The sequence below is a fragment of the Suncus etruscus genome, chromosome 12, assembly GCF_024139225.1.
Source record: "Suncus etruscus isolate mSunEtr1 chromosome 12, mSunEtr1.pri.cur, whole genome shotgun sequence".
NCBI lineage: Eukaryota > Metazoa > Chordata > Mammalia > Eulipotyphla > Soricidae > Suncus > Suncus etruscus.
In genome coordinates this window covers 71,886,125-71,911,606 of record NC_064859.1, presented here as the reverse complement: position 1 = coordinate 71,911,606, position 25,482 = coordinate 71,886,125, and the positions used below count along the sequence as shown (strand labels likewise).

Genomic DNA, 25,482 nt, shown 5'->3' with positions numbered 1-25,482 from the left:
TTAATAAAATAAAATTTTAATAAATAATAAAAGACCGTAAGATATTTGCCTTTTACCCTAAAATTGATATACCTGATTTTCATGATTGCATGATTTCCTGATGAAAAGGAAATTATTTGATAAAATGGACACTCATAGTTAAACCAAAGAAAGCTAAATCAAATTAATATATCAACTAAATTTAATTTTACTTTAATGCTGAAACTTCCTGCTTTGCTTCTCAAATAAAAATTTTAGTAGTTTAAACATCAAGATTTTTCACAATTTTATAACATAGAAGGACAATGGGAAGAAATATAAAATCAGGTTTAAACTATGTATTTAAAATAGCTTATGTTAGGTAGTAGAGATAGCTCAGTGCATGTGTGAGGCCCAGGTTTAATCCCTGATAGCATATGGTCCCCAGTATTGCTAGGAAAAGCCTCTGAACACTTCCAGTGCAGTCAAAAGCAAGCAAACGTAGTTTGCTTATAACTCAAGTTTTTGTTCATTTTTATATTTCTCTTTGGGGAAATGGAAATGGATTTTCCTCATTTGAAGAAAAATTCATTTTAATTCAGTGACTCTTGCTCAGAATTAGATTTTCTTGAAATAACAGTGGTTGAGAATACAGCACTCAGAGCCTTTATATAATTGATCTTTCTTTTCTGAACTTTTTCTTGTTGGACAATGTAAAGATCCACAAAATATGCTCATGGAGGTTAAAAAGAATTGAAAACATGATTTATGATTATTCTTATTATCTGGATATCAGAATCACTTAAAATCTTCTCAAAAACCATATATAAGGATACTTTATTTTCTCTTAAAAGCTTTTACAAAATAAAACGAGAAAATAGAGGACGCTGTTCTGTTTTAGATAGGGCTCAAATATTTTTCAGTTGAAGTATAGTGATCTAAAATTTTAATTAAGAAAATATTTTCTCTCTATATAGTGAAAAATTGGGCCCCAAAAATCAGTAAATATTTAAATTTTCAATTGTTTGACTGTTTATTGGTCCAATGATAAGAAAATTTTTAAAAAATAGTGTTAAATCATATAATTCATGTCTGAATATTTAGAAAATAGGGACTGTCTTTTAAAAATACCTATTATTTACAACTTTTGAATTTTGCATTTTTATTTTATTCTGTATTTTTATTCTGTTTGCCTTTAGAATATATCTTGAGTAATTATATAAAAATTATGAATAAAAATTTTACGATTTACTAGTTATATCATTTTGTCAAATTTTGAAACTTCTCTGAACCCAATATTTGTCATCTGTATTTTAGGGATAAAAGAATGAATGTATAAAGGTCAGAGAAATAAGTACACAATGTAAGATATTTTCTTGTTTGTGACCAACCCAAGTTTAGTCTGTGACCCCATATTTGGTACCCTTCTATGTATTGCAAGCTACTTTTAGCTACTAAAATGTTGAATAGACGCTGTGTGTGGTACTTTCTATGCACAGAATGTGATTTTTAGGGCAATAAACTATTTCAACTCAAAAAAACAAAAAAAAAGAAAAAAAAAGAAAATACTTTCTGAGGAAAAATCACCAAAAAACAAACCTTTCAAAAGCACCAACAATTGACAAAATAGATTATGAAATGAAATAACTGCAGTTGGTAATGGAATCGGAAATCAGGCAACATTGAAATGCCATCTAGTGACTTACATTAGAATTGCAGTTAGATTAGACTGGAGAGAGAAAAATTTTCCATGAATTTTGCGTTTTGGAAATAACAATGATAGGAAATTATTATTTTCCAGACAATGAAATACTGTCGAGGTTAAAAACAAACTGTATGTGATAAGTCGACAAGGATAAGGTTTTGTGCTTGATCCAATTTTAGTGACAATTCCTCAAGTTCTTTGTTAGTGCTAAAAAAAGGATCATAATGACCTCGTGTTGACCTATTTTGTAAAAATCCTTGTTTCAAGAGATTCAAAGTTACTGAAAAATATATTTTTATGCTACAATTTTACTTACAGAAATTTTACCTTTAAGTTAAACTACTCTTTGTCTCTCTACTACATACAAAGTCTAGTCCTTTTTCAAACATGAAAAATCACAGCATATGAAAATCAAACAAGGGGCCACTTTTCAGACAAACTCAAAGAAATGCAGGCATTTTTGTTTGATATATGCATGTGTATAACATGAATGACTGAATAACAATGTCACTATATGACCCAAGCACTGACTTCATGTCAACTTTGTTGTGAAATGTAAAACATAGCTTAGTTTTGCTGTGATGATTCAGGAAGAATATGGAAAGTTCTGGTAATAGTTGACATTCATGGAGTAATCATAGGGCAGGGACCAGGTGAAACTCTCAATAGAAGTATTATCTCCGGGGCCGGGCGGTGGCGCTGGAGGTAAGGTGCCTGCCTTGCCTGCGCTAGCCTAGGACGGACCACGGTTCGATCCCCCGGTGTCCCATATGGTCCCCTAAGAAGCCAGGAGCAACTTCTGAGCGCATAGCCAGGAGTAACCCCTGAGCGTCACAGGGTGTGGCCCAAAAACCAAAAAAAAAAAAAAAAAGAAGTATTATCTCCTATTTTTTTTTTTTACTAGTAAGATAATCATTTCTTATTCTTCTAAACATTCACTGCCTACTTCTGAACTTGTGATTATAATGGTTGCAATAGTATAAAGGTAGATAATTTAAAAAAATGCAACCACAAAGGAGGGGGGATATATGGGAGATATTTAGGAATTTTACCAGATTAGCCCCTGGGCATCCTGATATAGTGCAAAAAAGAACTAGGAAAAAAAACTTCAAAATGCAAGTGCAGAAACCATGGAAAATGACTTAAAACTAATATGCCAAATTAAAAAAATTCACTAATGTTAATAGTTTTTGCCTTATTTTTTGGAGTTTATCTCTCCAAGTTCTACTGTCTTTAGTTATAGCATAGATTGATGTTATGGTCATAGAAACATCAGGTTTTGCTTTCCAGAGAAATGACAACAGGAATCATGGTTGACAGAGGTGCCACCCTTTGAGTAGGTCAGCACCAGGGTGTATTAAAGGTGTGTTCCACTTTCAGCATCACCAATCCAGCTTCAGGTCTGCCTTGCTCCATACATATTTCCCTCCTCGTTTCAGAAACATCTTTTCATCAAAGCCACTAAATTTTATAGCTTCTTCTACTCCAACATCCAGGATAGATTTAGAAGGATCCTTCCGTCCATTTTGACAGTTGAGAAAGCGCATCTAGGAAATTCAATACAAAAGTTAGCAAGTTTTCACACATTTTATGGGGAGATTCTTCCACAATGACTTTTGATGTTTTGGCAGTAATGTTCTGAGAACTGAGCCACATCCCATAGAAAGTACTGACTTCCGCCCCCTCTCTCTACTCAAATAGCTTCTCTTTCTGACATACCATATTAGATTGTTTGATCAACATAATGAGGTACGTATAATTCTATGGGTATGGAGGGGGACAAAGCAGTGATAGGAGAGAAAGATATAAAAAAAATATTTACACCAAAGTTATGTTTTGAAATTATAAACTGTATTGCACCATAAGATTTCAGAATAGGGGCACAACATCAGATCTAAAGTAAATATTGAATTCATGATTCTTATTGGAGCTTCTGTCTTTACCATAGAATTTAGAGTGGAATTGTTCAGTTCACAAATATTGGCAAAGGGTTATGAATCTAAACTATGAGGAGTCAGTGGAAGAGAATAGTAATTAAGTTTTCAAATTTTTTAAAAGGGTGGATTTTCCTTTTCCTTTGCAAGGAAACAACAAAGGGCTAATATAAGACTTTTGGAAAGGGACTGAAACTCTCTTCACCAAAACCACTGCGGCTCCTGTGCCATTAGAATTAGTAAAGCTAAAAGCTAATATAAAGCCTGGTAACCTTCTAAAATACATTGCCTACTCTGGTTTTTAGACCAAGATAGTTTAATAGAGGATCTTTTTGTGTAAGTTGAGCCTCATTGCCACCTCCAGATATTCTTAGTCACCAGGGGAGAGCCATCCAGTTCTGGGGGGTAGGGTGGAAGAGCTATAGTACAAATGTGCAAATACTATTACTTTTCTAAAGGCTTAGCTGGGAATTTGACCCGTGAAGTAATAGCTTTACAACAGTGCTAACCAGTAACAATATGATCACATTTATCCCTGTACTCAGGGCAAGATTAAGACCTAAGCATCACTGGATGTGACCCCTTCTGATGACAAAAAAAAAACCCAACCAGAAAACAAAATATGAAAGAGAAACAAATATTGTCATTGTGTTCATAGTAATTCAACCCTACATTACTATTTAATTATTTTTAGTTATAATTTTATGAATCATTTTAAATACTCACATATTCATCTAGAATAAGGTAGGAATCTTTCATCTGCAGAGAAAGAAATAAAATCAAGTTTAATTTAAAGTTTATTTTTTTCATATGCATGACAAAAAATATTGATGCATTTGTGTTCTTTCAATAGTGAATTCTACATTTCTTGTATTCCTGTGTCCCTTATGTCCCTTAAAAGGCATTTATCTTCTTCAACACACCCAGTAGACATTCACTGGAACTAGATTCAAATCCCTGCTACTGTGCTTCTTTACTTTAGACTAAAAGGTTCATTTTGAAAGCTTCTCCTAACAATGATGTTCACCAATTTCCTTCTTTTGTCAAGCTAAGGAGAGCTCTTTTTTATTATTTAGTTTTCTCAAGGGTTGTGTTTGCCATCCATGCATTCCTTTTAATATAAGAAACAGTCTACTTTGGGGCCGGAGAGATAGCATGGAGGTAAGGCGTTTGCCTCTCATGCAGGAGGTCATCGGTTCGAATCCCGGCGTCCCATATATGGTCCTCCCGTGCCTGCCAGGAGCAATTTCTGAGCCTGGAGCCAGGAATAACCCCTGAGCACTGCCGGGTGTGACCCAAAAATCACAAAAAAAAAAAAAAAAAAGAAACAGTCTACTTTAATGCTACTTTGGGAATTTCTCAAAGAACTTTATTCCTACTCTATTAACAGCAAATATCAAGTCACACCCTCTATAATATATAGAAGATAAGCCTTTACTCTCTACAGGTAGTCGTACCAATTTTAACTTCCCCTATAGATAAAGATCTGCAACCTTATATTTTGTCAAAGGCTAGAGAATATCTTTCACCTAATGCACTCCATATATTTACTCCTAAAGCCACCAAATCTTACAAAGTGGTTATATTTTGTACCACTAAAGCTTGAATGATTCCAAAATTCAAATTGTGAATTATTTGTATTGGTCAAGAATATTATTCCTGTGTACATCCCCTTCATAGTTTACATTTTAAATTTGTCCCTCTGGTTATAGTTTGTTGATTTCTGTGACAGGCATGTCTTCAGCCTGCAACAGATAATCTGTAACAGAGGTGAGCTAGAGGCACTGAAACTCTCTTGAGAGCTTTTTAAAGATGCAGAATTGTGGGACCTTCTCAGCACCAGAATCCGAATCTGCACATAGGCACATGGAAGATAGAAAAGTCCTGAGTAAGGTATCCTCAAACCTGTCCCTGCTTCTGGACTCCACTTCTGAAATGGGGAGGTCAGTTACTATCTAGAATTTGGTCTAATTGTTTGGAGCCCTGAGTTGACAGAGGCCTCACTTAGATCAATTTAAATGGGGAATAATGGAAAAAACAACTTGAAGTTTTCACCAACCTTCTGGTTAGATTCGGGCACCAAACAGGATAAGTCTTTGTGGCGCTCTAGGAAGTCTTTAAATTCATCATCGCTGATGAGGAATCTTTCTACTTCCCGCAGAGCATCTGCACCAGAGTTCTCCCCTTCAATGATGAGGCACTGGAAGACCTGGAAGAAAAGTGAGGGCACTGTGTTGGAAGAAAATCCTAGTCTACTGATCCCTTGTTGTCCTCTTGCCAAGATTTCTCCTTTTTAAGCAAAAAAGACTTTGGAGAAGCATTTCTCAAATTATATATATATATATAATTATATATTATATCATATTATTATATATTTATATATTACATTTTCTGTGGTTCCCTGTTCTGTCCCTGGGCTCTTTAGAAAATCTCACACTATGAACTCCATTTATATAAAGTTCACCTGTGCCCCGGCCTGGCCCCATTGGCTGCTTTAAATCCTTCACATACAGCCTAGTCATATCCAGTCACAAGATCTTTTCAATACTTTCTTCCAGGGTATTTTTCAGGAGGTTTTGTACAAACTAACTCTCATATCAGACAAGTGAAGGACACATGGGCTTTACCCTCATTCCTTTTGATCCCAGAATTTTCTAGCTTGTATGACAGGACCTCTTGAAAAAGCTGTGTGAGAGGAAATGAAGGAGTACTGGGAGGAGGCGAAGAAGGGGAGATATGTGCTTAGATATAGTGACTGAGATAGCATCCACTCTGCTCCCTTTGAAGCAGGATCCCAAGCAAACTCCCCTGTTGACAGATGCCAATTGGGTCCCTTCCTTCCATATTTCTTCAATGTTTCCTCCCTCCCTCCCTCCCTCCCTCCCTCCCTCCCTCCCTCCCTCCCTCCCTCCCTCCCTCCCTCCCTTCCTTCCTTCCTTCCTTCCTCCCTCCCTCCCTCCCTCCCTTCCTTCCTTCCTTCCTTCCTTCCTTCCTTCCTTCCTTCCTTCCTTCCTTCCTTCCTTCCTTCCTTCCTTCCTTCCTTCCTTCTCCTCCTCCTTCCTTCCAATTCTTTCCTTCTTTGTTTTCCTCTTTATTTTTCTTTCTTTAAAATGCACACTGATTTGCTTCTTAGTTATATCGATAACCCTTATGTGGTTTCTTAATTGTTAGTCCAGGTCTGTGTTCTGAAAATGATACTGTTAAAGATACTTGGAAACCTGTAGCCTCTCAGAAAGGAAATGGCCTGGAGGAATTGTGTTTGCAGAGATATGAGTAATCAAACAAAGAGGAAGAAGGAGTATTTGATCAAGGAGCATCATTTTACATTAATATATGATCTGCAAGCTCAAGGAGCTAATGAGGAAAACATTTTCCAAGTAGACTTCAGTATTTCTCTTCTTTTAAGGAAGTCAGAATTTTAAAAAGGTAATTTCAGAAGCATTTGGTAAATGAATATCAGAGCAGGAGTTGAAAAATTGGATAAAAACCAGAATTGACGAGAAATGATGAGAAAAGATAAATACTGTGAAAATATATACTTAGAAGGGTCAGAAAGAGTATAGTGTGCAAGAGGCTTGCCTTTGCACACATTTGAACTGGGTTTGATCCTCAGCAATACATATAGTCTTCTGAGTCCTGCTAAAATTGATCACTGAACACTGTTGGGTGTGACCCCCAAATCAACAAGAATAACATGGGGAAAAGACAGAAAGAAGTAAACCTATTGCAAAAGTAAAGAAAAAGAATGGAACTGCAGAAAAAAAGAGAGAGAAGGCAGGTAGCCCTAGAGAGAAATTCTAAGAACTGAGAGCTTAGCTAGTTTGTCATGGTCTGCTTTTTCTAGTGGGTCAAATTTTCTGTTCTTCCTTTTAACCTTCTTTCTTTAACATTTATTCTTTCAGCTACTTCTAATCTTGATGTTCATATTATAGTTTTTTATATATTCAATAAATGTGCAAGTCAATAAGCAACTGGATTTTTAAGCAACTAACATTTCTAGCTTTTCACCTAATTCCACACACTAAAATATATCTTCAGGAAAATAGCACAACTCATAAGAAGCTTGATCTCCCTAACTATTTGAAATGATGACATGGGATCTAAAACATTTATGTGGCATGCTTTTCCATCAGACACTTCCTAGCCATGGAGTTCTCTCTTTCTGTAAGAGCAGAAAGTCTACTTCTTCTAGGAAGCTTTCCAGGCTCTCTGGCATTATGAAGTTTCACTATCTTATTTTTCAAGTATACTATGCAGTGATTACATTATATGAAAATTTCATGCATGTATATATACACAAGTCTTACTATTAATAAAATTGAGTTTACATCTTTCCTGGGGCCCTGACTCAGAATTTTAGGTAGTGACAGAGGTGCTATCAGTCAGTTTTTTTGTTTGTTTGTTTGTTTTTTGTTTTGTTTTTGGGCCACACCCGGTGGTGCGCAGGGGTTACTCCTGGTTGTCTGCTCAGAAATAGCTCCTGGCAGGCACGGGGACCATATGGGACACTGGGATTCGAACCAACCACCTTTGGTCCTGGATCCGCTGCTTGCAAGGCAAACACTGCTGTGCTATCTCTCCGGGCCCTATCAGTTTTTTTTAAGAATGCATGGTTTTGCAGTTTCTTCTGCTGATGATTTCCTCTCTTGCCATGTCCTGCTTCAGAAAAATAATCTGGAAGGAGGTCCAAGGAGCTGCTTTTAAGCAGTCCCCTAAAATTCTGAAGGATAGCCAAAGGTTGAAAATTGTATAACTATCACAAGCATATATATATATAAATATATCTTGAGCTGCAAGTATATATTAAAACCTTACAGAATCTGGTGACTGGTGGTGGAGTCTGTCACAAAGCAGGATCTTTGTGAATGGGTCTAGGTAAAGAAAATTTGCTTCAACCTGGGGATGGCTTTGCTATCAAATTTCATGAAAAATTTCAATGAAGAATTCACTGATAATGGAAGTTATAAAGAACCAACATACATTTATAAATAAGACAAAACTTTCCCAAAGAAATGTAGGGGCAGGAGCAGCTAGTACAGTGGGTTGGACACTTGCCTTGCAAGTGGCCCACCTGGGTTCAATCCCCAGTTTCCCATATGGTTCCCAGAGCCTGCCAGGAGAGATTCCTGAATGCAGAGCCAGTGAATATACAATGCCCTGAATATTGCCAGGTGTGGTCCAAAAAGATTTTAAAAAAATGAGAGATGAAATCTATATCATAAGTGACTCTATTATATGTAAAATCATATACAGATATGCATGTGTATTTTCTTTCCTAAAACTAAAGTTTAGTCTTATATAATGAATACCAATTACTGTTTAAGTCACTTCATGTTACTTAAAGATATATAGAGTTGAAAGGAGCGAGAAATGGTGTTCTGTTTTTTTATCTCATGAAGGTTCACTACAGCAGCTCTCTCCCACAGGCTTTTCTAATTGTAGTGTGAAAAAGTACACTATACTTACTTTCCAGCGTACAGGGTTCAGGACTTTGATGTGTTCATTCATATCCTCATCCACATTAAAGCGGTTAATGACAGAATTAATTTTGAAAGCCACTTTATAATCCCTACACCACTTTCTCAGTTTTTGAAGTTTTTCCACGTGGTTCTTCTTTCCTTGAGCACGGCCAATCAGGATATTGACTTGCTCATCAAAGCTGTCACAGGAGATGGCAAGAATATCCAAATATTCACCTGAATGAAAAGGACCAACTTTTAATCTTACCACCCAAGCACTTAGCACTTACAGTCATTTGCTCCTCTTTAGGGTGCAACATCTTTTATTATCTCTGTTTCTGTGCTTAAAAAAAACATGTTTCTTGGGGCGTAAGAGATAGCACAGAGGTAGGGCATTTGCCTTGCATGCAGCAGACCCAGGACGAATGGTGGTTTGAATTTCATATGGTCCCCTGGAGCCAGCCAGGAGTAACCCCTGAGCATGGCAGGGTGTGACCCAAAAACAAACAAACAAATAAAGAGGCATGCTTCTTAAAACAAGTTTTTAAAAAGACCCACAAGGTCACTGAATTGTGAATTGGATTTGATATTTGTATAAATTATTCTGAAAAAAATTGATCATCATGTAATAGTACCAATTGACTTTTCCAAAATTCTATATGTGTGTGGTTTTTATGTCAATACATTTGCATTTTTAATTAATTTCTTGAATAGAATCCTAAACATCTGAGGCAGGAGGATATTTTTCTGCCTCAAACATATTTGGGAGCATTTTTAGATTTACTTCATTTCTTATCGTATAAATCAAATTACTCTGTAGAGAAAGCCCGATACTATTTTTTGCCAAATTCTTTGGCTGCTTTATGATAACATCTGCATGTTTGATTCATCATCTAAACATTTATAGACTCGATGTCAGGCATAACTGTATAAGAGGCAGAGAAAGCCAAGATAAGCAGAAATTTGGCTGCTCAGCTAGTGGAGAAACAGCTCCTCCTTGTAATGGAACTTATTTTGAACTGTGATAGTGAATTTGTCACTGAAGATGGTGATAAAAGAGCTTCATTTTGCTTTCTCTCCTATCGGTTTCTGTAACATTGTCATGACTCAGATATCCATGTCATGGATTCTAAAACTTCTTTATATTACTTTTCTAATTTTATAATTAAAGAATAATTTTAATCTCTGAGGCAAAAACGATATTAGACATGCAAATAACTTGTGCATCTCAATAGAAACTGGAGAAACACTGATGCATCATGTTCTGAACTATATATTAATGCACTTCTACTTAGTTGCCATTTGTTACCTGCTCACAGATTACTTGGTATCCCAGTGTTTTCAATAGTCTCCATGCTCTCTCAAGGATAAGCACATAATCCTGTCTTTACAAACTCCAAAGCATCTAACACCAATTGGAGCCAGATTAAGAAAATTGACCATTATGTAAAACAACTGAAAATGTTCTAATAATTAATCTCTAGTAAATTTCTAATGGCATAACATATTGAGAGAAAAAAGTCTTAATACTCCTTTTGAGTAAGTAGCTTCTGATCAAACCAAAATAGAAGTTCAAGATCAGGAACACAGGAACCTATTAGTTATATTCAAGCACTAGTTGATTTTCAAGATAGTTGACACTCTATATTATATGCTTTATTCTGTCACCTCTCTAACATTTTCTGTTTTACTTTGATAACTCCTGATCTTGGATTTTCTTAACAGTGGTCTCACAAAAAGAGGCTTAATAGAGCAGAACCAATTATTCATTTCTTGCATGTTTGTCTACAGAGATCCTGGAATCATAATGGAAACCTGGCCTACCCCTGAGTCACAATGTGCTAGATTTTACTAGTTGATACTGTATGTGGCTGAAGTAACAGAATATATCAAATCAGCCTGTAAAGTTTTGTCAGATTTGTCTGGCAAGAATTTTGGTTGTATCAGGTTTCATTATTGGGGATCTTGAATTTAATTTTCTATGGCTGATTACATAACTAGAAGTAATCATTTCAGCATAGTATCTTTAGACTTTCAGCTTAAAATGATTCTCTGGGACGAAGACACTCCAAACATAGTTCAGAGAGAAAATGCTCACTGTATGCCTGAACAGATGTGCCTAAGTATGTGTGCTGTGGAGCCTAGATAGCTCCACATTCTAACTAGCAATGCATTTTATTTTCCTGATATTGCATCCTATGACTGTCACTCTACCAAATCTCACCTCTGGGTATAATAATAATTGAATCTTAAGACTATTCCTTGATATCGAAACCCCAAGCAGTATTGGGAGTTTTGAAAGAGTGACCATCATCCACTCAAAAACCTTAAACCAACTTTCATCCTATCCATAAGAAATGGAAAACCAGAGGCCTAGGGACCATGTAGATAACTGTTTCTCATTATGTCTAAAACATTTTAACTTATTTGCTAATATTTTTCAATTGTTTAAGTATTAAAAATACTTTTTGTTTGTTTGTTTTTGGGCCACAGTCATTGAAGCTAAGGGGTTACTCTTGGCTATGCACTCAGAAATCGCCCCTGGTTTGGGGAACCATATGACATGTCAAAGATCAAACTGAGGTCTGTCCTAGGTCAGCATGTGCAAGGCAAATGCCCTACTGCCACGTTATCACTCCTGCACCAAGTATTACAAATACTTTAAAAATATTTTTAATATAGAATGCACATTCTTGAAACAGTTATAAGGATTTACAACACTATCCCCCAATTCTCATGTAGAATAAAATTAGGAGATACTCACTGTTGGTAGTCTACTTGTCCACTGTGAGATTTCCTAATCTTCACTGATTTCACATTTTTTCCCTCCACACTGTATATTCTACACTTTCAAATTTGTTACTTCAGCTCTAGCCTCATGGGGTTGGGGGAGACCCCATGTGGAAGGCCTTCTCCCTAACTTGGGTGCGTTGGGAGCCTTGATAGCCCCTCAGCCTTCCCCTTTTCTGCCCCTGGCCTCCACGCCTTCTGGGGTGGCAGCCCAGGCGGCCAGACAAGGTGGGTGTCGGGTTGTCCCTCCTGGATGGGGTCTCAAGCTTTCCCCGCCCTTCCCCCAGCTCTAGGGTGGGAAGGGCACAGGGTGTAGGGCGGGCAGATGCTGGCTTCCGGCTCTCTATCCATCCTCTCTTGAGCTGGAGGCTAGCTCTAGCCACATGGGGTTGGGGGAGAACCCATGTGGAAGGCCTTCTCCCTAACTTGGGTGTGCTGGGAGCCTTGATAGGCCCCCAGCCTTCCCCTCTTCTGCCTCAGCCTCCAGGCCTTCTGGGATTCCAGCCCAGGAGGCCAGAAATGGTGGGTCTTAACTTGGGGTATGCTGAGATTTGCTGGGTTGCGCTGTTTGTCACTGGCAATTTCTGACTAGTCCACATATGGAAAACCACCCGGGGAATAGCGCCCCCGCGCGCACTGCATGTATTAAGAGTATCCCTTATCTTTATGTTTGTTTTTCGTATCCAGAATATCCATTTTGTATTCTTCCCTTTCCCACACCCCTACAAAGCTCATTTTTACTCCTTAACTCTCTCACCCCCCCCCAAACATCACTAACCCACATTACTCTTTTTAACTTTAGTACTGCACAATCCTAATCACAGACCAAAGCCATGCATTGTGTGTGACAACCCCAAACTGTTTCAAAAGACATAAAATGGACACGTGTTTCTTTAGAATATTTTGTGTTTTTTTCTCTGACAGCTATAAGTCTTACTAAATATTCTCTTATACAGTGACGATTCTAACCACATTTTATCTTCTCTTTATGAGCTGTTCAACAAGGAATTTTGTTGAAAGAGTCCCCCAGTTTAATGCTTATGATTGAACCATGTCATGGGGATTGCTGGACTTGTTCTTATGGCCCCCATATGTGCCAATAACGCCATGTGGCATTGCTCCTTTTTTGCATAGGCACATTAAAATGGGAAAATACTATGCATACTAATAAGATCCTATCTAATAGAGATTGGAACACACAAATCTTGTAGTGCAAAGGGACCTTACACCCTGAACATTGACATAACAACCTGGCACAGGCCTCAGAAGAAAGGGCATTTTCCATTCACCCCTAAACCAGGGAAGCCATCCACGAAACATCCAGGTTTGTCTATAACATCACCTGGAAGCAATTCTCTACCACGGAAGACCCTACCACTGCTCAGACATCGACCTGCTCAAAAGAGACTTCCCTTAACACTGAGAAGACTTAACAACAACGACCTGCTTACAGGACAGGGCTCTCTGCATTGCCCTTTAATGGTGAGGTGAAACGAGAGGACGCTCCACATCCTGACTTCAATGTAGGATATGCAGATTCCAGGATATTTAATACAGAAACATGATACCAACAACAGAGACTGTGTGAAAAATAAGTGTGTTGGTACTACAGACAATGTCTTGGATTGGATGATCTAGCTTGCCTGGAGCCTAGAGTTGGTCTTATGACAGGAAACTTCAGGGGTCAGGTCTCTTTGTATTCAGGCCAAGGTTATTCCTTTCCATTCCCCTCATATTTTGGTGGGCCTATGCAAACAACAATTGCCACTCTAACACCGTTTTTACTGTGCTCATTTGACTCTAATCCTTAAAAAAAAAACCACTTAAAATTTGAAGTTAACTTAAGCTAATATGCATGTACATGGAAATGTAAAAATTACTATGCCTCTAATGTTTAAGGAGTTACATAAGTTTTATGGCTTTAGATTGCCTTGTGTGCTGTTAAGAAATATTATAATGTGTTACAATCTGGGACTTGAGGGACAAAGTAATTGTACATGGATTCTGTTTTATTTATCTTAATGTTCTTTGGCTGAAAGTTCAAAGTTAAGATATCAGCAAGGGGACTTCTTCTGAGAATTATGTTATGAGTGATTGTCCTTCCACTGTAACTTTACCTTGTCCTCTTTCTTTGCATCTTTGTTCTCATAATTAAAAATAAAAAAAAATTTAAAAAAATTTGTTACTTTAGCCTCCTTTCTCATACATGCACTAAAACTTTAAACCTTGAAGTATGGTACTCCTCTTGGCTATGCAATGATTTTGATGAGAGAAACAAAAAAAGTACAAAAAAAAAAAACAAAACACCCCACAAAAATACACCCTGACACAATGCAAAAAAGTAAAGCAAATTGTGGATTGAAAGTCATATTATAACTGCTTCCTGAGATGATGGGAGTAATAATGTCTAATGTCATGTAGCTCTAAAAGGTTGTTATATATATTTAAAACTTGGTTATAAAAGGACCTTAATAACCTTAGGATCCAATGATTCATAATAATTCAATTCCTTGAAATCCTCTCTATTCTCTCCATCAAATTGTCTTGTTCATGTGCCATGAGTTTCTGATGTATTTAACACAGGGCAAACATAAGATGGGTTAACAAATCATTGGTGTGAAATTCCTCAATTTGTATGACTTGTAAAAATTTCTACTTCTAATATCCTTTGAAAAAGTAAACAGCAGGAAGCAAACAATATGTTAGGTTTGTCAAACTACAAACTTGTCCAGGTTCCCCGCTAGTGGTTAAGCTAAAAATATAATCTTAGGCCTCAATGAGATAACTAGAAATAGTTATTCTAACCAGTGACTTCAAAAATTATTCTAACTAATGGTGTCTGCTATTTTACCTCTCTTGTTACTTAGAGACTATGGATTTCAAACTGCCACAACTTTATGCACTTCTTGAACAGACAATAGAAAAAGCAATTCTTCCCCCTCACATCCAGCCCCCAACTGTTCGGGCCCCAGCATGTCTTGCCTACCACTCAGATCAGAAGGGAGTGCATGCACAACAGTTACAGTGGTAGCAATGAAAATTCTGTTAAGCAGCTCACCGTAGTCCTTGAACCACTTTTCCCGGATCAGGCTCCCATTGCTTACGATGCTCACACTGGGCAATTGAAGCTCCTCTTTGCAGAATTTCACCAGTTTACCCAGATATTCCCCTCGATCATGAATAAATGGCTCTCCACCAGAAAAGTTAATCTTTTCCATACCTGTGAGAGGAAAGGTGTGTGCACATGGTTATCTCTCATTATCTTAATAGACACAACAGAAAAGAAGCAAAAGCCTTTCATTATCCTCTTAGTCTGAGTTTTCTCATCATCTATATTTTATAGATTAACCATGGATCTGGGTATTCCAGGTTCTAATCAGAAAAATACAAAACTGGAAGTATTTTCTTTTCATTAGAATTTTAAGAATAGAGGTACTTTAATGCAGAAGGTTGATTGTATAAATTATAAATAGTCTTGCTAGGAAGTCAAAGGAGCAACAAAATGGCCTAGAGATTTGCACAACAGGAAACTGCTTTTTACCTAACCTAGAAGGTTTTTCTTGGGTAATTCTTTTTTTTTTTTTTTTTTTTTTTGGTTTTTGGGCCACACCCGGTGACGCTCAGGGGTTACTCCTGGCTATGCGCTCAGAAGTCGCTCCTGGCTTGGGGGACCATATGGGACGCCGGGGGATCGAACCGTGGTCCGTCCTAGGGTAGCGCAGGTAAGGCAGGCACCTTACCTTTAGCGCCACCGCCCGGCCCCTTCTTGGGTAATTCTTAACCCTAGATCTCATTATACATAGTCCTGCAATTTCCCTTTCACTCTCCACTGATACCTCTTGCCTAAAAAGTTTTCCTTCCATTCTATTCGTTTATGCCTTATTTGGGGGAGGGAAATTGATTTCTTAAACAAATGTGAAATGTGAATTAAAGTTTGGATTTTTATTTGCCAGGCTACATTAGTTTGGCAAGAATTAATATTCTAGGTCAGATTTACTTGAATTTTACTTGAATTCTCTCTTAAATTTTAGGAAATTATCTGTTGTTTTCTGTTTGATGACTAGGATTATAAAGAATTATGACCCATTATGTATTTTGTGAGTGTGTGGTTTTCCCTTCCAAAAGTTTTCTTCATTTGCAAAATGATTCTAAAAACCTGACATTTTAAATGAATACATCCAAGTGGGCATTTCTTTTAAGTCATTTTTCTGACCACTTAAAGGTATTTGATATAAAAAATGGAACTCTTTTTAACTAGCTAAAAGTTTCGTGTGTGTGTGTGTGTGTGTGTGTGCATGTGCGTGTGTGTGTGTATGTGTGTGTGTGTGCGCTGTTATTTTCATGCTGAACTTTCTGGATTTAACGTCTAGCTGCTATTTCTATTGCATGTCTTATTTATTTAAGACTAAGTTTTGTACTGTAAAATTTTTAAACAATATAAATACATTTTTAGTTTTCTTGGGCCAGAGAGATAGCATGGAGGTAAGGCGTTTGCCTTTTATGCAGAAGGTCATTGGTTAGAATCCCGGCATCCCATATGGTCCCCCGAGCCTGCCAGGAGTGATTTCTGATAATGGAACCAGGAGTAACCTCTGAGTGCTGCCGGGTGTGACCCAAAAACCAAAAAAAAAAAAAAAAAAAAAAAATCGATATTTAGATTTCCAAACTCTCATAATCTATTCTTGCAGAATTCTTTTTTTTTTTTTGATAGTTCAGAGATCTTTTATTTTTAAAAAATGTCTCACATGTCATGAATTCATAAGGAATGGGTTCCAGCAGCTCAGGTTCCTTTCCATTGGTTCTCACAAAGTGTGCTTCTCTGGGTGGAGCAGGCTGGCGCTTCAACTGAACCCAAGTTCCTTTCTCTTTGGCTTCTTTCTTTTTCTGATCATTTTCCTTCACCCGCTTCAGGAAGCTGTCTTGACTTTTAGAGTGCTTAATATGTTCAATACGAACATTATTTCTCTTGGCAAGAATCTTGCCTTTGGGGCCCGGAGAGATAGCACAGCTGGGTTTGCCTTGCAAGCAGCCGATCCAGGACCAAAGGTGGTTGGTTCGAATCCCGGTGTCCCATATGGTCCCCCGTGCCTGCCAGGAGCTATTTCTGAGCAGACAGCCAGGAGTAACCCCTGCGCACCGCCAGGTGTGGCCCAAAAAACAAAAAAACAAAAACAAAAACAAAAAGAATCTTGCCTTTGACTTGTTTATTTACAACAATGCCAACAGCATGGTTGGTAACATTGTAGACTCTTCCAGTTTTTCCATGGTAACATTTGTGGGGCATTCCTTTTTGAACAGTGCCCATTCCTTTTCTAAAGAGTCTAGAAAGCATGTAGCGGGTACCCCTCCTCTTTCGTCATGACTGTGATTTACTAGAAAAACTGGAAGATGGCGGTTCCGGCCAAAAGGCTATTCTTGCAGAATTCTATCCTCATTTTATCTTTTTAAATTCTCTTATTTATAAATTTATTAAACAGGTTTTAATTTTTTTCCCCTGTATTCTCTGTTTGGCATCTGCCATTTTGTTTTGGAGTGTCTATGAGTTCATTCATATTTGTATAAGGCACAAAGACCTGATGGTAATTTTTTGGTTAAAGAAATAATTGACTAAATGGAAGATTCACTACTGAGTGGCAGAAGGATCAAATAGTTTATTCATTATAGAATGCACTCAAATTTTAGTGTCCTTGGCCTTTCCTCTGGGGTATTTTATTTTCCTAGGCATTAATCTTTTCTCTTCCTCTGGGACATACACTAGCTGCCTTCATCCAGAAATGGGTTTTCAAATTTATAGGACAAATTGCACTTTCTTCTTCTTCTTTCTTTTCTGTGTCCTTGAGTACACAACACTTGAACCTATATCCTGTAGAATAATAAACCTTAAGTTCCCTCATTAGTCACATTTTGTTATGATAGTTCTCAGTGTAATTATTTCTGTGACTGCAATAAATGATCCCTGTGGTAAGCTTCATGTCAGGAGCTGGACCCTCCAGTTCTCCTCTATTTTGTCTCTGAGAATCATTACACAAATGTTTTTCATTTTTTCTCAAAACCCATAGATGAGTGAGATCATTCTGTCTTTATCTCTCTCCCTCTGACTTATTTCACTCAGCATAATAGATTCCATATACATCCATTATAGGAAAATTTCATGACCATCTCTTCTGATGACTGCATAATATTCCATTGTGTATATGTACCATAGTTTCTTTAACCATTCATCTATTGAAGGGCATCTAGGCTGTTTCCAGAGTCTGGCTATTGTAAACAACACTGCAATGAATATAGGTGTGAGAAAGGGATTTTTGTATTGTATTTTTGTGTTCCTAGGATATATCCCTAGGAGTGGTATAGCTGGATTGTATGGGAGCTCAACTTCCAGCTTTTGGAAAATGAGGGAAGTAGAAAGCCTGTCTAGAGTACAGGCCTGTGTGGGGTGGGAGGAAGGACACTTGAATATTGGTCATGGGAATGTTGCACTGGTGAAGGATATTTTGTGTGTGTGTGTGTGTGTGTATACACATACATATATATTAAAAAAGAAAAGATAGGGCCTCCCAATTCTTACCACAGACTGTGTTCTTTACACTGACTGTATAGAAAGAGGAGTACAGTAAATGCACCCCATATACACCTCAACCAGGCCCTTTGCCTGGTCTGTATTATGACTTGGGGGACAACAAAAAAAAAACAACCTTTAGACATGGACTTATAGTAGTGATTATAGTAGTGCCTCTTTGGGCCATCAGTGGAGAGGAACTTTCTCTTTCTGTCTTCAGGATTAACTGCCACTTGCTTCCCACTTCGTGTCTAATTTCTGCCACACCCATAAGTCCCATGTCTGAGAGGTTTTTCCTCCCATGAGATACTCTACTGTGTTTCCCCATAAAGTCCTTCCTGTCTCTTATATCCCATGGTCTGAAGCAATCTAGGTACCATTACATCAGTTAGAGTTCAGTGTTGGTTCCTCAATACCATCTTGTTTTAGTCCTTTTGGTGCAGTGGAAAGAGGAAAGATCAGAGATAATAAGATTTTAAAAAAGACTGTGATTAGGTTAGTAGACCCCGGTTATCTCAGAGACAATGGATGCACTTATCACAATAGAAATTTATTTGTTAAATTCAATTCTCTTTAATAAGAATCTTTATTGCTTGCTCTAGGCTAGTGTTTCTGATTCCAGAAGAGGCCTTTAATTAATAAGCAGTTTTCACTAAATATAAATGCCCACTTCTAATGTCCTGATGATGCTAAGAATCAGCACATCAAACTGTATGATCAGACTGGAAGCAGAGTCATAGCCTGTTTACACATGAAGAGGAAGGGGTGCAAGCCAGAGAAATGGAAGGATGCTCAATTCAGTGCTCTGAGGAGCACATACTAGTCCCAGCAAGAGTTACAAGGGGAGTTGGTCATAGGAATAAAGTAATTAGAACCACCAAGTGGAAAAATAATTAGAAACATCAGGTGAACAGCAAGAAGTCCAAGGGATAAAGGTCTTAGACACACCTGCCACAATCTTCTCTGAGAATTTCTCTGCTGCTCTTTTCATCTCACAAAGGAATAACTGTGTGATTAGTAAGAAACAAATGTGTCTTAGTGCTTTCTAAGATATCAGTCAATTTTCTGATCTTTTTATTGCTGCTATTATTTGTGGGCCACATACAGTGGTACTCTGGGTTTACTCCTGGCTCTGTGCTCAGAGTGTCACATATGACACTAGGAATCAAACCAGGGTTGGCCACTCATGGAGACAAATCCCCCAAAAAAGAGGTCTATCACTTTAAGATCAAAGGATCCTCTCAATTAAAAACTCCTGTGTCAAATTAAGAAGCACTGGTGGGGCAGGGAGGAGTGGTAGCACAGCAGTAGGGTGCTTGCACCCAGCTGACCTAGGACAGACTCAGGTTCAATCCTGCATCCCATATGGTCCCCTGAGACAGGAACGATTTCTGAGTGTAGAGCCAGAAGTAACCCCTGAGCGCCGCAGGATGTGGCCCCCAAACAAACAAAGAAGCAGTTACTCTGGACACATAAGAACACCTTGCTGGGATACTGGGAATAAGGGTTGTGCAGAATTGGGGAAGAGTGGTTGGTGGAGTTATTAGATGATTGGTTGGAGTGATATTGGCGGTTGTATTGAGGACTGGCTGGGCTTTCTGAAACAGCATTATTGTTTTGTCCTATTTACCCTTTACAGCTATGTTTGGCTGGAGTCATTCCTGATTGACAGCAAGAAGGCATGTTTGTAAAATGCCATTAATAAGACTTGAGTGTTAATCTCTATACAATCTCCCTGCCTAAAATGCTGTTTGGACCCAATTTTTAGGTTCTAGTTAGAGACTGCTCAGTTCCTCTTCTTAAGTCTCAATCATGTGTAAACCCAGGCATTTCTCTAGGCCACCATACATTATCCTGGACAATGAGGAAGAGCTCTATCCAGAATTTTATGAAATTATTCGAACAAACCCAGACGTCTCCAACTTGCTCTGCTCTGTTTTTTTCCTCCCCTTGGAAATAACAGTAAGGTTTGTAAACTGCAGAGTCCATTCCCATTTCTATCTAGTGGCTGGCTGACATCCCTTGAATGTTTTTGTGTGACCAAAAACTGTCAGTAAGAAAATTGTGAAATTCTTTACATTTTTTTCTTGATCTGCATTTGACCTCCCATATTTCACTTAAGACAAGGTGATAAACATTCTCACATATTTCTTAAAATAATATAGCAAGAAGAAATTATTACTCTGTTTCTATTTGCTTGAATTGAGCAGTAAAAACAATGAGTAGTGACTTATTCGAGATCATAAACCTAGGAAAAACACTAGCATATGTGGTCGAACGCCAAAGTCTTTGGTCTTTGTAAATCTGGCAGTGTCTCTTTCCTTCCCCTCCCTTGCCCAGACAAAGTCCTACTTATGGCACACCAAACATTTCCTAATCTTTTTTAGCACTTTGTTCATGTTTAGATGTGTTTACCATTAGACACTGATAAAATAACTCACTATTCATAAGTTATCATGTAAGAAACCTTGTGTGATAATCATAAGTATATAAAACATTTTTCTTCAAGAGTGAGGTTAGGAAGATGGCATATTAGCCAATGGCTCCACCCTGGAAGAGTTTGAGGAGCAGGTTTAGTAGTGATGAAAGCACCAAACACTGAATAAATGAACAGCTTAAGAAACAAATAAGAACTTAGATGAGAAGCAATGTACACAATAATGCTAAATGGACTAAGGATTACAGTACAGACTAAATTTACAATCTGTTCCCTGAATTGCAAAATTATTGGTGTCAGAAAGATAGTTTAGTGGATTGGTGTGCATGCTTTGTAGCAGGAGGCCTGAGATTAATCTGTAGCACCATAAGATCCTCTGAAGCACTGCCAAAAGGACTCCTTAACATCCAACCAGGAATAGCCCCTGAACATGACTGAGTCCGATTGTAAAGCAAAACAAAAATATAAAATTCTGGGGCTGGAGAGATAACACAGCGGTAGGGCATTTGCCTTGCATGCAGCCGACCCAGATGGACCCAGGTTCGATTTCTGGTATTCCATATGGTCCCCCCAAGCCTGCCAGTACTAATTTCTGAACACAGATAGAAGTAACTCCTGAGCACCCCTGAATGTGGCACCCCCAAACAAAAACAAAACAAAATAAAAAATGTTATTCAATTGTCTCTATTTAAAGGAGAGAAATACAAGTCGCTGAGCACTGAATAAAGAAGGCCTGGGTCCACTCCTTGGCACCACATGGTCGGACTGGGTTTGAGGGCCATGCTAACAAGGCTAACACTGTCTGCCATACAGCAGAGATCACTTGGGAGGAAAAGTAATGAACTCTATGTTTTGGTCTGAGCATATATTTTTAGTAGCGACAGCAAAGATAATCTGATAAAATGCAATATTTCTGATAAAAAATGAAGTGCTCTAGACCTCACCAATAGAGGCAAGGCCTCAGCTGGGAATGACTGAGCCAATATCCTAGCAAGAAGAGGCATTTCTAATACGATGCATACTATAATGTTTCATGCTAGAAGGTACATAGTTAGGCAAAACTTATCTGTGTGTCAGGAAACAGGGAGTGGTCAAACTAATGGAAGAAGGTGATAGGTTAATGAAAGCATGTAGCTATGGGTGTGTTGGTGTTTTCATTCTGAACCAAATGATGCTTTACCTAAACATCCTCACAATGTGAAATACACAAGCTACACAAGATGTATGATAATAATAAGCTATACTTCCACAAACATGTTAAATAAGGTGAGGGGGAAGGTAGTCATAGTGCTACAGGCACATGATTTGAAGGTGTTGATCATACAAAGACATGGAAGGAAGGCAAGAATAAGGGAAAACTATTGGTGTTGGAATTAATGTGCTGAATTGTCTCTGAGGTGCCTGCAAGTCACTGGTATGGTGAAGTTCAGTCAGCAAGACTCCAGTGCAAAGTTATTAATATATCTGTGTTGCTCATGGTCTACTTAAAATTTTTTGTGAAACACACAGACATGGTCTAAAAGGAATTCAAATATTACAGGCCCCCAGACCAAGTTATTATTTTTTTAATTCTTGTTTGCAGGCCATATTCTGACATACTCAACTATTACTCTGGCTCTGCAGACAGAAATAATTCCTAGCAAAGCTGAGGGGAGCCTCTGGGATGCTAAGAATTGAACCAGGGTCTGCCACATGTAAGGTAAGCACCCTAACCACTGTCCTATCACTTTGTACCTCAGTCCATTTATTTTCAGAGTCCATCAATTATGGTTTCTGGAAGATTTCATCTCCTGAGTGTGTTAGGATCAAAGATTAACTGTAACCTAAATGTTGATGTTAGAATATGGTGTGCCCTTGCTTAGAGATAGCATTACTTTTGCTTCTGTAACCTGCTTGTTTAAGAAAGTTAACCGCTATAAACCTGGCTTTACTGTGAGCCTAAGTACAGCCATAACAGGCTCTAGTTTCAAGATTAAAAGACTGGGCCTATAAGAAAAGCCAGTTCTAAAAACAGATCCTTGGGGTAAATGCCAGGAAATACATTCATATAAGGCTAAACAACAGCTGACAGAAGGCTAGATGGTAACTGCACCTTGGTTTACAGCAATGGACTTATAACCAAATGGCACCACCCTGGGCAGCCCACCAAGCTATATGCTGCTACAGTTGAACTACAACCAATCCTAGCTCAACCTTGTACTAAGGACCAATAATTTTAAAAGATCAGTAACCAGAGGTGGGAATCCCCTGAACTGAGCTCTAGGTACCCTTTAAATTTGGTCTGTGAGCCACTCTCGGGGTCCTTGCATCTTAGGAGATGTTGGACCCCAGCATGCTGGAATAAACTTCCTTGTATGTACATTACTGCCTGTCTCCCTGGTAGTCTTTTGGGTGGCAGATACTGAGTTCTAGACTTAACAAGTGCTTCACACACATCCCCAAAGCAGCACAAACTTACTAAATTTTATCTGTCCAAATTCTGTATGAAATGGTTGGCATTTGTTCACTGACAAAAGGCAGCAGGGGAGGGATGGGTCTTTCCTGCTTACCACTGTGCCAAAATAATCTGACTTTGCAGGGTCACAACCTCCATCATCACATCCACTTCAACATTTTCTAGCACAAAAAAAGTCATCACTGCATCCTGGAGAAATGCAGGGCTTCTCCTTCCCCCGCTACTCCAAAATTCAGTCACTGAATCCCACCTCCCTGTGGCTGAGCATCATGGTCAGCTTGGGACCGGGACTCACCTGCTTCTTTGAGCAGCGTCAGCCCTCTCTTGGCCTCCTCCAGGGGCAGCACAAAGGATGTTTTGGCTGTGTGGAAGCAGAATCCACATTTATAGTTGCATTGGCGGGTGAAGTGATAATTGACGCTGGTGGGAGTGATGGGCTCAGCAAGTGAGCATTCTTCCTCTCCAGTGTCTTCTTTTCTCCTTCTCAACTGTTGTTTTCTACTCTTGGTCCCTATCAGCCAAAGGGTGGCTCTGAGCTGGAAGCAAAGAGAAATCAGGCTGCTCCACACGAAGCTCATTAGCTGTTCCAGAACTCCCAGCAGCTTCCCAGCAAGGACTACAGGCATGAGCACCAACATGTTGGCAGCAGCTTGCCGGTGCCTTGCAACTCGCCTTATATGTGCCTGAGCAACCTGTCACAGGAGCACAGACACACCGTCTTTGACGATCTCTCAGCTGAGCTCGAGTTTCGATTTTTTGTTTTCAAGGAAATGAAAGTTGGAAGAGAGCCAAAACAAAAGTGCAAGTTTCATGCCTCTGCTTAGCTACTGCCCTCGGTGTGTTTGTGTAGTCTTTGCGAATGCTGATACAGAGTGAAACCTTTCAAAGTGTCTAGGTAGAAAAGAGGTATAGCTACAGCCTCAAGGGCTATTCTGGACACTTGTGACATCACAGGTAGAAAATGCTTCTGCTCCTCTTCATTCCCCTTTGTGGCATTCTTTCCACACTTGTCACAAAAGTCAATAACTAGAAGGATGGCTCCTGGGTTGAGGGCAGAGCCCACCAGCCTCAAAGCCTACTCAGATCCCAGTTAAATTCTTGAGGTATGGGACTGGCAAAGCACTTGCTGCACAAATCTAAGACCTTGGCTTGGTTCAGGTATGCAAAACAATTTTAAGTGCATAGTAATATTTACATATTGATCCACCTGCATCCTTTACTTGTTCATTTTGCTTTATGCATTATGGTAATGCTGCCATTTGGATATATTTTTCTAAATATCTATACCATTTTAAACAATGGATATGTATTTTTAACAGTCATACTGTTATACAACTTTTGGTGAATATGATTAATTATTATGAGTTCACACATCTATGTATACTATAGTATGTTCTCCGCCAAAAGCATGTTTCACCTTGCCCCTTTAACCTCCTTACTCCTGAGAGTATCTTTTCTTTTTTTGTGTGTGTGGCCACACCCATTGGCATTCAGGGCTTACTCCTGGTTATGTGCTCAAAAATTGCTCCTGGCTTGGGAGGACCATATGGAACACCAGGGGATCAAACTGCAGTTTGTCCTAGACTAGCCCTTGTATGTCAGACACCTTACCCCTGAAAATCTTCTTGTCTAGTTTATTTGTTTATCTACCATATGTGAGTAAAATCTGTAAGATTTTTAATAGGATATAGAAAAGTCAAATGTTTTACTAACATGCTTCTTTACTAGCAAGAATTACAACAGGGATGACCAGGAGTTAAAGTACTTGCATTTCATGCAGTTGACTCTTGACACTACATGTTCCCCTAAGCACCACTGGGAGTAGCCTTGGTACAGTCTAAACCCACCTCCCTCAAAAAAAAAAAGCTATAGAGTACAGGCGAGGGCGAGGTGGGGAGGAAGGAGATTTGGGACGGTGGTAATGGAAATGTTGCACTGGTGAAGGGGGCTGTTCTTTACATGACTGAAACCCAACTACAATCATATTTGTAATCAAGGTGTTTAAATAAAGATATTAGTATAAAAAGAAAAAAGCTATTGAACTACTAGAGTTTGATATATATTTCTGCAGTTGTCTTGGAATCATTAAATTTTATACTTATTTCTTCCATTTATTTTAGCAGTATAGTGTGCATTTTTAGTATAGGGTGCATTTTTTATGACAAAATTAGACTTTATACAATGA

General features: G+C 38.4%; 1 protein-coding gene and 1 non-coding gene across 2 annotated transcripts; one reads left to right on the top strand and one right to left on the bottom strand.

Annotated features, from left to right (window-relative positions):
* Positions 1–2,924: 2,924 nt before the first annotated feature.
* Positions 2,925–23,935, bottom strand: RSAD2 (radical S-adenosyl methionine domain containing 2). Its single transcript, XM_049784534.1, has 6 exons — positions 23,593–23,935; positions 14,905–15,066; positions 9,064–9,293; positions 5,657–5,806; positions 4,324–4,356; positions 2,925–3,210 (listed from the first exon to the last, which is right to left on the bottom strand). Exons 1-6 carry the CDS (start codon positions 23,933–23,935, stop codon positions 3,046–3,048), a joined length of 1,083 nt encoding a protein of 360 aa, XP_049640491.1. The 3' UTR covers positions 2,925–3,045.
* On the top strand, positions 18,398–18,528 carry LOC126024857 (small nucleolar RNA SNORA51). The gene has a single exon (XR_007500955.1). It is a non-coding gene; the product is annotated as a small nucleolar RNA SNORA51 (small nucleolar RNA).
* Positions 23,936–25,482: the final 1,547 nt, after the last annotated feature.